The following is a 13,726-nucleotide window of genomic DNA, read 5'->3' as shown; positions in this document are numbered from 1 at the left end:
TTCTGGCGGAGTTGGTTCCAGACAGTACATTACACACACACATGCTGAAGCACACGTGCCACTCTAGGTCTTCCTCTCTAGACCAGTTCTCCTCTGCATCTGCTCTCTCCTTCTCCTACCTCACCATGGAAGCACATCAGTGAAGTGGATTGTTTGTCCTGTTTTTTCCTGTTCTCTCCTCTGCACCTCATTCTGTGTGTTTGGGTGTCTGTTCCTGGCTGGGAATTCTCATGTCTGCGACAGTGCTGTTAGGGGCAACACTAGGTACTGTGTCTGGAGTGCTGACACTTTGTGGTCTCTCCTTGCTTTGCAAGAGCTGTAAGAAGGGGAAACTTGGGGATGACACTGACCCAGAGAAAGCCAAACCAAGCATCCTGCACACTCTCACGCAGGTAAGAGTCAAACCTACACACGCAGACAGACCAGTATCCAGATATTTAAATACACACAAGTACAAAAGCTAGAAATGTACTCAACAGATATTAGAGGAAACTGAATCACAAACAGGTGAGAACCAAGAACACGTTGTACAGACCAAAATGAATGCGCTCTGAGCGGAAGGATGGAAGTGATGGTTACGTAACACAGGTTAGCTCAGTCTCGGGCACAAATAGTGATATTACATTTCAAGCTTTTATACAACAAGAGACTAAGTATCTTTTCCGATATGTTTGGAATATTTTTGCTGATCGACTAAACATCATAGACTTATATTTTATATGTGTATATATACAGGGCTGGCAATGGGGCGGAATGCAGGGGACCAGGGAGGGAATTTCAAGGGTGGGATGAGTTCCTCTTCAAAATGTAGAGAACCTCCATCTTTTATCCATGTAATAGCCTCTAAATGGTATGCAAATTTTATACATAAATACAGCAGAATGTTCTGCAGGTTTAAAAAAATATCTCAGCGAATCTGGGACAGCAGTGTATAAATATACAAATATATAAATTTTGAGAGATGTACAGAGTAGATTTAATTCTGTTCTGAAGCTTCATTTTACAAAATGGTCATAAGTAGGAATATACAGTATATCTGTTTCATGTATAGCACAACATAACTCTTTCCATATCAATTTGAATATCTGAAGCAAAATCATTATATCATACATATAAAAATGAAGAAAATCACTCACTTTAGCTGTTTTCTCTCCTAGAACTTCTGTGTGTCAAAGAACATTCGCAAATAACAGACAGTTCATGCCAAATGCAACCACACACGGGAAGGCGTGAGACAAAAAGACTGTTATTGTTAGAGTGGTATCTAGAGTGCTTTTATCAGAGATAATTTGTTTAGGAATTATTTCTACTGACGTTCATACACAAACACTTTTTGAGATTAAAAAGTGTATACATACTCACACACTTCTCTTCTGTGTCATGTCTTTGTATAGCTGCCAAGCTTTCCTTGAACCAGCCCAGAGTCACAAATCACATAGTGTTTGTGACTAAAAATAAGCAGTCATGAATAATCACCTGTTCAGATCAGAATATCTGTTTGCAGCAGAAAAACTGAAAGGAATATCAACACGAAGCACACAAAACAAAAATTATTTTCAGCAAATCTTTTATTATTATTAGGGCTGATCTTCTTAAAGTGACAGTAGTGCCATGGGTACATTGGTTAACCTTGTCTCAGCTCCATTTTTTTTTAAATCAGTAAGTAGTATCTCAGTTCTTTCTTTCAGGGATATGAGCAATGAAATAAAAATCCCAAAGAGGCAGACCTGTGCAGTAAATGCTGCTGCTATATCTAGAAAAACATTTAAATTAATATTTAGGAGATGGGAGATGAAAACAGAGCTGAGTGCTTTTCTGTGTTGAACTCTAGATTTAATGTAAGGTCAGACATATATTGTAAAGTAGGCGAGTACTCATTGCACCGGTATTAATCATTTATGAGGGAGCTGAGAGAAATATAAGCATATTCTGTCTGCTCCTTTCTCTTTGCGCTCTCGTTCAGCTTGATAACTGCCCACTCTGCTATTGATTTTTTCATTCATGCTCGCCTGTGTTTTTCATGTCAGATGCTTCACATCAAAACTCTAATTAAACGTGAAACTCGCCATTCAGTGTTAAATCTATGATGTTGTAACATGTCCAGGATGTGATGAAATAAAAGAAGAATTTCTATTGATGAAGGATGCAAAAGATGAGAAAATATTGACTGGCCACATTCAGCTCTCTGGATTTCTGTTTGGAGTATTGTTTTCAATTATTTTCTCAGTTCCTCTGGAGTAATATTCAGAGTGTTTTCAGCCAGTCCTACATGCACATCTTAATTTTATTGGGGAGGAGAAAATTTAGGTTTATCAAGGTCAGTCTGTATTCACTGCAGATGTTCTATGGTTCAAGATAAGTGGTTTTACATCGTCACATCATCATTATAAAAAGTATCGGATCTGGTTAATGGTTTAAGATCTCGAGGGCCAGGCACATTCTCATTGTTTTATCACCAGTAGATATCTAATCAATCAAACTGTTTTTTCTCTAGCTTTTCAAGCATTATTTTCTGACTCCTTTCTTCATGTACACATTTCAGTTCAGTGTGCAAAAGTTGACGGAACCGATCCAGCCTCAAGTATCATTGAAGTTCCCGAAAATATACTGGCCCAAACCTTCCGTCCCTTCTCCAGAGGTAATAAACTACAAAGATCATGGAGCTGCCGGCGACACATCTGCTGCCGAGCTCGACACCTGTAACCAGGCAACAGGATGTGATGAGGTCTTCTCCCTCCCGCGGCAAGGTATGGAAATGACAGCTAAAATCGAATGGAATATTAAAACAATGGGGGAGGCTATAAGGCGTGACCAGCACCTGCTGTTTATTTCAGTCCATTTCAGCCAGGAGAAGTCGGATTATTGTACTCAGACTGCATCCATATTGGTAAATCTAAGAACGAATTCAATCCTACCCTTAAAAATCTGTAGAATTCCACTAATCCACTAATGGGTTAGGTATAGGTGCAATATGAAATTTTGTAGTGGCATGCGTTAATGTTGTTAAATTCTGTACAGATGTTCCCCAGAGGCTACTTCTAACCTTTTCGTATTGTGAAACCTGCTCCTATAATCATAGTGGTTGACATACATTGATCTTACTCATAGCACACAGCTTCTGTAACAATTTGTAAAGGTTACTTACAAATTATGTACCTGTGATAATGAATAACCAAGGTCTCTCTATGTGAATAGGACTAAACTTCTACCCACCCAGCAGTCACTTCTTCTCTCTAAGGAATTCAACATTTACATTAACAAGAGAATGTCATGCTTTTCTTTATAATTGAAAAACAGAAAGTGCTCACAATACCTTATTGATACACTCATATTCTTTTCCTGTATATCAGCCTCTGCAGATGAGACACCCTGCGTTTCTGAGCAAACTGGTGTTATGACGACAAGTAACTCCATCCTGTATCCCAAATTGCACTTCTCCATTAGCCTGCACAAAGAGAGTGGAGAGCTGCACATCAACATTGTTGAGGGTAACCCAATTCACATATGGTATAATTGTACAGTTTCACAATTTTATAGAGGGGTGCAAAGATTTATGCATCTCACATAACACATAAATATCACTGCTGTCCTTCCAAAACCTTCTATGTCCAAATTCGCTGTTTTTCAGGAAATGGAAAAACATTGTGCTTGATTCAACACTGTGTTGTCAAAGTTGACACGCACTTTTAAACACTTTTTATTGGTTAGATATTTGCAAAACCCAGTGACAAACATAAAGGTTAACCAATAATAATTATGCCAACAAAAAAAAATCAAGTAAAAATATGGAGATACAAGGTTTCAGAAGGACAGCAGCGATATGTAAGATAAAGTTTTCAGTATTTACTAGATTTGAGCCAGGAGCTGTGTGGTGGCATCATCACAGGGTCACAGTCTGAACAGAGCACTTGTATAAGTCCACACTGCAAATCTTGAGTGCAAAATCTTTTACAGAAAGTTTAGTGAGCATGTAAAAATATATATTTTTAAAGATTACATTTCTGTACCGAGAGGTCAACCTGTGACGTTTTGATCTTCTATTGGTCTCACGCACTCACGTGACGCGAATTCGCAGGCAGAGTTCACCAAACTTGAACTTTGCTACGCAGCGAAATATCGACTCTCACTAAAGCCGCGATCACAGATGTCTTTTTGCTCCATTGACTTCCATTCATACGCATGCGAATGCGACAGACTAGAAACGCAAGCTTCTGCTGCGAAGTTGCGCATGCCGCTGCGTTCCAAAGTTCAAGTTTGGTGAACTCTGACGGTCTGACCTGAGAATTCGCATCACGTGAGCACGTGCGACCAGATGGATTCGTCACGGCGTGACGTTTCTCTCCTCAGGGCGTGATCCTCCATTCTTGCGCTAATTTCCTCATATTCTGCTCCCCGCCCATATTTGCAGCTGCATGTACAAATAGTTGCATACTAAAACTGCAATGTGACTGGAGCCTAAATCCTTGGTGTTTCGAGTCTGATGTCATCACGCAGCCGTGTTTTTTTGGCAAGTTTACGAATCATAGGTAGTTTAGTAAGGGTTTCATACAATGTTCGAATTGTGTCAAGGCTCTTGGGGGTCCCCTAACCAGTCTTCAAAAAAAAAATGGAGCTGCCAGTACAAGCATCAATCACTTGATAGTTTGTATCATTTTAATAATTTGACCACATTACACGCATAAATGTCGTTAACATGTTGATAATCCATTAAAAGAGATCCACATGAGGGAGAGATTAAAAGACATATTTCTTTGTTTTTTGCTGTGACCATGCTTTCGATCTTGCTGTTATTTTTTTTATTTTGCGTTGTAGCCTAGATTTTTTTAATAAGATTTTGCCTAGGTTTGATGTCTTTCTTGCTGAGATTTCACTCATTGTAAAATCTCTTAAACTTATTTATAGCCATAAGAATAACAAGTTTTTCAAAATGTATGATAACATTTTCTTACTAATTGAGATTTTCCTGTCCTCTTATTTTCCTTATTTTTTTCTTGTCCTTTGATTCTTGTTCTTTATATTATTGTAATGCGGTGCTGTTCCCTTTTTTTGGAATATAAAAAAAAGTAATTGGAGCCAGTGAGGGAGAGGCATCACCTCATGCAGAAGCGTATGAGCGTTTTAAACGTGATTCATCTCCTGATAATGTAGATCCAAGTATATGAAAATAATCCATATGAACCAATGCAGAATAAGAAAAACGAATGTCATTCCTGTGGGCAAAAGCAGAAGCCTTCTGGTCAAAGTCAGAGCTCATGTTTGCAGAAGGGAGCGCAAAATAATCTCTGGGGAATGTGAAAGTTTTCTGAGGGAAAGAAAAATATTCTTGGGAAACGCAAAAGTTTTGCAAAGGAACGCAATGTTGGGGAGAGCAAAATATTTAAAATATTTTCACTCCCTTTCCTATTTTTCCACCACCTGTATGTCCCTTTAGTGGCTCAGTACCGCGTCTCATCTGTTTTGACAATGTGAGATAACATCGTACATAAAGAAAGACTTGCACATCAAAATTATACTAGGCTAACTGTAAAGTTTTAAGATAAACGCTTTCAATATGAGAGGAAGTGTTTTGTTTTAGCATGATAATTTGACAAAAAAATTATTTTGTGTTTTTAGTTGTCGAGTTTTAATGAAAAACCAGGGGACCCCCAAGTTCACTATTTTAGACCTTATGAGAGGTCCCTTAAGGCTTATGAGGGGTCCGGGACTGCCCCAGCCCCCCCTCAATTCGAACCCCGGTTTCATAAGACTCGAAACAGCAAGAATTTAGTCAAAATCAACAAGCCACGCCCACAGATCTGACTCGAAACACCAAGGATTTAGTGAGAGCCGCAAAATATCTTCTGATGGGATAGCGTTTCTGGTCCGTCGCATTCGCATGCGTATGAATGGAAGACAATGGAAGGAAACGTCAAGTCTGACCGCGGCTTAAGAATCATCATGAAACAACTAAAAGTACGCATCAGTGCTGTCAAAAAGGGGATGTTTCACATCTTTTTCTTAATATTTAAATTCAATATGTTTTCGTTTTTTTGTCACTTCATAATAATATCTAGTAAAAAGAGAATTTTTAAAACACAAATTACAAAACTGATGATTCTTAGAGGATTTCTGAACTGTATCTTCCTATCATACTTCAATCCTTTCATGGTTCAGCCAGGTGTGTCGTGTGTGTGGAGCAGAGGACTCATACAGCAGTTTATGAGACTGCAACAGCAATCCTCCCTGTCATTAAACCAATGTTTGGGAGGAATAAAGCACTCTTTCATGCAGCTTAAAACCTCTTAATCACAGAATTACCATTTCAATAGTTGCATCCGTGATTGATACGCATCATTATCAGTAATGAGAGTAAATCTGCTTCTCAAAACCTCTAGTCTGCTCATACAGAGAGAAAGAGAAAAAAGTAAGATCAATCTTCCTGGCTGAGATGAAAAGTGAGGAGTCACAAAGAAAGAATAAGTGATGTTTGGTGCTTCTTTGGCCCGGAGGAGATTCATGCAGATTGATTTGTCATTCTACTCCATGTTAACATTTAAATCCTCTCATTTTCCTTTCTCTCACCATTTTAATGCAGCGGAGAACATTTCAGTGGATTCAGGATGTGAAGGCTATATATCAGGATGTGTGCGTATCTCTAAAGAGCAAAAGCACTCCCAGACAGCAGTCCACAAGTTGGCAGCACGGGTACAGTGGGGTGAGGAGCTAGTGTTTGCTCTGCCCTTGGATGGCACACAGGGACCTGGTGGTCTAGATGGAGAGGTGGCCCTCTCCCTTCATTGCTGTGATCGATTTTCCCATAATTCCACTCTGGGCACAATGCGCTTTAAACTGGCTGATGTGAGCATGATGTTGGACGCTGACTGCTGGGTTGACTTACAGCCACCCAAGCAGGTGAGAAACATTCCTTAGCACATTTGACATCATTAAATTCATCTAAGAAATACAGCTAACACCAATCATAGTCATTCAGGTCTTTTACAGTTTTTTTACGATCGCTATGACATATTTTCCAATACTTCTAACAATTTTCCTAAACTCTTAACGCACCAACGCACCAACACACCTACAACACACAATTGACAAAACAGTTAATTTCGTGCTCAAAATCACACATTGCAAACTAAACTCCAACACTAATTTTCAAATTACAATAATATACTAACACAATACACTACATCTACAAAAACACTGCAAACATGTCTCAAAATCAAATTATTAATCCAAAACACTAATAAATGTTATCTTCCAACAGGAACATTTAATCAATCATAGCACAATATCATAAAAACACTAACATCAAATGGAATTACAGAATCTGCATTGTTTTAGGTGTCAGGTCTGACCTTATAAAATAGAGAGTATATTGCATTGATCATAGATTGTGTTTTACAGTACAGTTTATTTTTCTATTTGGGTTTATTTTGTTTATTTTGCTGTAGAAATTAAATACAAAAATTGAATGACCAATCTCAGAGTAGCTTTATAGAATGAGCGGTTTATGTGGGGAAAAAAAGAGACAGAGACAGAATTGCTGCAGTAAAGGCTTTATTTGCATTAGAAAAACAAGAAAGAAAACAAGAATGCAAGAAAACAAAATATGCAAGATAGCTGTCATTTACTGTATTATGTGAATATAAAAACAAAAAAACCCACCGAAGAATAATAAAAAAATAATAATAACTGTAATCTAATCGGTCCGGTCTTCTGCGTTTGGCCACATGTTCTCATCCACATCACATCTGATATCTTCTCTGGCAAGGCACCTTGGGAAGAATCTTTTGGTATGCCTTATCCACCCCTGGCAGTGTTCAGCTGTGATGTATATATTTGCATAACTTTGATCAGTTGATTCTCATTAGCAATGGAATAAAATACAGGGGGCATATTTGTGTTTCAGTTCACAATATATATATACAGCTGTTCACTTTGACTTTAGCCTACAAGTTAGGTTCAGAACATGATGTTATCTGTTCTGACATACAGTGTAAAAGCATATGAAAATTTGGCAGTAAAATTACATTGTTTTGGTCTTGGTTGAGCTTGTGTGTAAAAGAAGTTCAAACATTTTAAATTTGTGTTAACTGTATGCATTTTGTGTCAAAACAACAATAAATGTGTTAATTGTATAGTCTACACAGACAGATGTTGTGCTAACTGTGTTAAGAGTTTAGCAAAATTGTTAAAAGTATTGAAAAAATTGTCATAGCGATCATTAAAAAACTGTAAAAAAACATATAGTTTCATAAAAAAAACTGTGTGGGATAGAAGTAAAGATCAATTTCGTGAGAAGAAAGATCGATTTGCAGGTCAAATTTATGGGTAAACAATAAAGCCCTGAGGAGGCTGTATCTGTCTCAGGTGTTGGTAGTTTATGACCTTGGAATAAACATAGCAAGTAATTGAATCGAAGCTGTATGGGCAATGCTTATTATATACTGGCAGATCGAGGAGAAAGATATCAAAGGACATTGTGTGACCTTTACAAATTAGTAGGCTAGTGGTCTTCTGAGAGAGGGAAAAGTCAGCCAGTGAGTCATACTGGAGTTTGAATTGAATTGATGCTCGCTCACACACGCACGTGCACATGCCCACAACTTTACTCTATACCATGTTTTAAGGTTTTGAAAACATTTAGCAGTAAGTTTATTTATATGAACATGTGAGAATTTTATGTTTCCCACATTTGTGTGCAACATTTCTTTAATGATTATTATTGTCCTAAATATCTGTACTTTTCTTTTATCTGTAGTTTTACATAGCAGTGAGGCAGCGGGTCAGCTGCCAAAGCTTTCGGACACAGCCACACACGCATGCATGCACAACCGCACCTCATTACTATGAGATGTTGCCATGGTCACACACTTGGTGTGAGATGAACGGTGTATTATGGGATGCTAGTGTGTTTACGTACCCGTTTCTGAATCATCTTCACAAGTGCAAAGTGCACATATTGACAAAAGAATAGAAATAGCTCAGAGGATTTACAGTGCAGTTTATACTGCGCATGCACAAGAGATGGTAGAGAATAATTGTGAGAGTATTTATTTTTGAATATGTCCTCTCCATCCCCACCTTGTGTGCTTCGAATCTCTTGGGTTCCAGATCTCATATATTCGAACACACATTCATTCCACCCACAGTGTTGTCTGAGGAGTTTATGATGTCATAGACCTCCAGAGCTGGGAATCTTTATCTGCGTCATCACACCTCCCAGAGGAGATCCAGTTCCAAGACACACACACACACACAGACGTGCCTGGAATTGCTAACTACCTTTAGACTGCAGAGAAAGGGAGCGAGCAAAAGAGAGAGAGAGAGAAATAAAGCCAAATAGCTACCTGAGAGAGGTATTTGCCAATATGTATGAGTGCAATGGGCCAGGACTATAAGGGAGAAAATGTATGGGCACCACTTAAAATTATTTGTTCATCACACCCCTTTAAGCACAGGAAATATAGGACTGTTCTGACCCACGCACAAAGCTTTTATCTCGTGCATGATTCATATTTGATTATTCAGAATGGAGCTATTGTTAATGAGAGCAAGACCTTGATCTACTTTTTAAAAGCGTAATTTAATTAAGCTTTCCAATATTTATTTCTATGACCATCACTATAGGCTAACACCAAAAAACCTACCACATTATTCCATTGACCGTTTATCACATAACTGGCATAATGACGATTTGAGAAATTCTGTTGTGTCAGTGCTGATTCAAAAGCACCAGATTACATTAACTTTTTGAAAGAAAATGTCACTTGCGTTATGGACGTGACATAAAAATGCTCAGGGAATGAATTTGTTACAAATATATTGAACCATCTGTTTATAATTTACTAAACCCTTGTTGATAGAGTCTAAACATAAAAAAATGTCAGTCTATGAACAAATTTTCTATTTTAAAAAAGGGAAATAAACATGCGTTATGGATGTGACAAAAAAAGGACGCGTTTTTTTGGAGACGACACACTTTGTAGGATTTCTGTGAAATAAAATGCACAATCCTAAAGCAATAATACCCAATTAATGGAGAAGGGATGCCTCTTTATAGAACATAAAATAGTTATTTTATTTTAATTTTCATGTGTCCATTTATGAAGAATATGTAGCATTATGTATGTGACAATCCTGTTGTTTAATGGTGCCAAGAAAATTTTTGATCTTAATAGTTTGACCCAAACTTACATCGTCTTTGACTTACAGGAAGTGACATCATCAGCGGGAGAGCTATTGTTGTCGCTCAGTTATTTACCAGCGGCCAATAGACTTGGAGTGGTTGTAATGAAGGCTAGAGGACTTCTGTCAGACAAACTTAAAGACAACATAGGTATTACCGCATAAATATGTACATAGTCTACCACCATAATATGACTGTCAGCCAGCTCAATTTAAACAATAAAAACTGTTATGTAAATCAACTGCTATTGATGCAAAATAAAAAGATGTTCTGTCTTTTCAGTTATGAGATATAGATCATATTCAACAGTTAGATCAACATTTTTAGTTGTAATGACCATAATAGTATTCTTCTCTGTATTTTCTCTCATAGATCTGTCAGTAAAGCTGACTCTGAAACATCAAAATACCAAGCTGAAGAAGAAGCAGACGCGGCGGGTGAAGCACAAGATTAATCCGGTCTGGAACGAGATGATGATGCTGGAACTGCCCAGCGAGCTACTGCCTAAATCCAGCATTGAGTTGGAGGTACTGAACCTGGCCAGCCCCGGCACCCTGCTCCCTCTGGGCCGCTGCACGCTGGGTATCCACACCTCCGGCACAGGCCTGCAGCACTGGAAACAGATGCTAGATAATCCACGCAAGCAAATTGCTATGTGGCATCCTCTGTATGCCTAATTTTGATTATTGAAAACCACCACATTCAGGCACTACCTAAATACTCAATAACTTAATAACTAAGTTCTCTGCAGAGGTCAGGGTAAAGATAAAAGAAGACAGTCACTACAGTACTAATATTATTAAACGGTAGTAGAGTGTTTTCATGTAAGCAGTGCTGCATTTACCTTTGGTGTTGTTGTCAGTGTGTTTTAAATACTCAGTGCTACTATAAATTGGTGTGATGTGGAGTCTAATCTCCCAATACAACTGCTATACACAAAATGGATTGAAAAGCGACCTTCAATGTGAGGAAACATATGAATCCGATCGGGGAAAGGTCAGACCACTGCATCTCACCAGGTTTGACAGATAACTTTCTCATAATTTATCACAAAATAGGACATCATTAAAGCCACAATATGGAATATTTGCACCGCTAGATGGCGCACTTTCGAAACGACAACAAAAGGCGAAGCTAAATGAGGTGATGTAGGAGAGTGGAATTATGGACATGTCGTTTTCACCATCCAGAGGCGTATGGAGATCATCATATTCATGCACGAGGTAATTAATAAATTTTATTTTATGTCATCGTAATGAATTAGCTTGCAAGAAACGTGGAATGTAATGCTACGTTAGCCCGCGACTGATATTGGACATTGTCCATTGATTTGGCAGCGTAATGCTACACAGTTTTACATGTTTAAAACAGTCATGCAGTCGTCGTTTAAAAAGTAAATTGGAATGAACCCACAGCATTTACAAGTAACGTTATTGGCTACATATTTTTGTGCAACATATACTGTATTTCATAGGGTAACTGCATTCATAACTATTCAAATAATCTGTGCATGAGTATTTCGTGTACAATAAAAAAAATGTGCTTACCTGTCTATTAAAACACATGTGAGAGCGGAGTCTCTGTCCAGTCCAAGTTGGTCGCGAAGCTCTCTCCATTTAGAAAACTCCACGCTGATATTAATCCTTGTTTTATTTCTTCGTTTGTCCATAAGCCTGCTTGCCTCGTTTGGCCTACGTTTAGACTTTTTTGGGTTTCCTTTATTCGCCAAAGAGTAAACGTGATCCATAATAACAGAACAACAGATGCTGCATCCTAGATGCTGTATAACCACTTCCGCATTTGCGTGTTGCCTCTAGTTTCTACAACCGGAAACTGAGGGTAGTGCGGAGCACCAGATATTAAGTCACTGATATGCGACAAATACAAGAGAGACAAGGGACGGGTCATTATTTTAAATAGGAATTTCTCTGGATTTGCACATTCTTGGGAACATTTGGGATAATGTAAGTACACAACTGCATGTAATATATCACACTGTGCAAGTGATTTTTGGATATTTCATAACAAAATTCTTCCATATTGTGGCTTTAACATTAACACAACAATGGCCACCAATTGTAGAATATAGCTATTTACCCTATACTCATCTATACACCCTATACTAATAATACATCACTTCATTAGCCTAATCTACAGGGTCTCATAAGGGCAGCTTTATTTGTCTAAAGGTGCATGGTTCTTATAGAATAAAAAATCTAATATATGTCTGTGTGGCTTATTCTTCTAATTGTTTTGTAAATGTATGACTGAATCATGTTTCTGCAAGCTATAGTGGTGATATTAACATTTCCACTGTGAAAACAGTCAAGTTTTTTTGCAGGATGCAGGTTCAGTGATCGTGATGAGAACACTCAGATTGCAAATCTTATTAGGTCTATAAATGAACAGCAAATGGCTTTTTTCAAATGTAAGTGACAATGATCAAACACAGATACTCACCACAGCTGCTATTTCATCCAATGCCAAAACCAAACTATACATATGTATATTTTGTGCTTCTTGGATATACACTGACACATGCATAAACAGTAATATGCTAGAACCAAATAGCAGCTCTATGGGAGTTTTTAGCTCAGTCACACTGGATATTTACTAAAGTATTTATTATGTGTGTTTTACTGTTATTCGTTTTGTGTGATCTGGTAACACTATAATCTTCAATAGGAACCGATCATAATTTTATTGAATCTGATATCATCAACCTATAAGGAAGGGCGATGCACTCATGCAGGTTTTTAAATTCTGTGCAATGTTTTAATTGCTGATAATTTTCTTCGTTATTAGAGAAATATCAGTTATCTGTACAATATTTTGATAGCAAATTCAAGCTTTTAAGATATTTTTTAAATTGTTTCCTTGGGTAGCAATAAGCTTAAGCAGTGCAAATTCTCAATGCTGCATGGCATTTCTTCTTGATTTATATGGCATGATTATTGCAAATTACATGTTAGAACTCTCATGATCAAATTTAGAATACTTCTGTATTTGTTCATTTGCAGGCATGGCATATGTAATATGTTATAATCACTGAAACCTGTTCCATCCATATAACTTTGAACCCTCTAGGAATTTCATACTGAAATCAGTTCCTATTCCTTTTTAAGCCACTGTCGCTGCTTTTTGTGAAACAAATAGTTTTGGTGTGAAATAAATATTAATTTCTCTAAATGTGTTGATTGGTATGTGTGGTATGATATCAGATATGACTAGTCTCTTTCTAGATTTCAAATCATGCACAGATGAGCGCAATCAGTAAGTGACAGACTGCACCACCCACAAGCAGTATGCGTTCCTGCACGATCACAATTATTGGCAAAGAAGGCTGTGGAAATAAATCTGCATAGTTTATTTTATTAATCTTTTTCTAAAAAAAAAAATCTTCAGAGCAAAACTAATAAAGTATGATTGTGGGGGGGGGAGGTCAGAATTACAAATAAATGAGATAAATGTTTTTTTTTCAATATATTTGGCCACAGTAAAAAAAATACAACTAACATATGCAAGGAAAGCAGGTCTTCACATACTCGT

The 13,726-nt window shown here is 37.6% G+C and overlaps 1 protein-coding gene across 1 annotated transcript; it reads left to right on the top strand.

The window, feature by feature from the left end:
• Positions 1-13,364, top strand: syt13 (synaptotagmin XIII). Its single transcript, XM_057327588.1, has 6 exons — positions 1-392; positions 2,543-2,747; positions 3,351-3,488; positions 6,575-6,891; positions 10,204-10,327; positions 10,550-13,364. The coding sequence occupies exons 1-6, from the start codon at positions 231-233 to the stop codon at positions 10,852-10,854; spliced, it is 1,251 nt and encodes a 416-aa protein (XP_057183571.1). The 5' UTR covers positions 1-230; the 3' UTR covers positions 10,855-13,364.
• The last annotated feature ends 362 nt before the right edge of the window (positions 13,365-13,726 follow it).

This window comes from Triplophysa rosa, unplaced genomic scaffold (assembly GCF_024868665.1).
Source record: "Triplophysa rosa unplaced genomic scaffold, Trosa_1v2 scaffold251_ERROPOS137759, whole genome shotgun sequence".
Taxonomy (NCBI): Eukaryota; Metazoa; Chordata; class Actinopteri; order Cypriniformes; family Nemacheilidae; genus Triplophysa; species Triplophysa rosa.
Note: the sequence above shows the minus strand (reverse complement) of the source record. Positions and strands in the feature narration are given on the sequence as shown.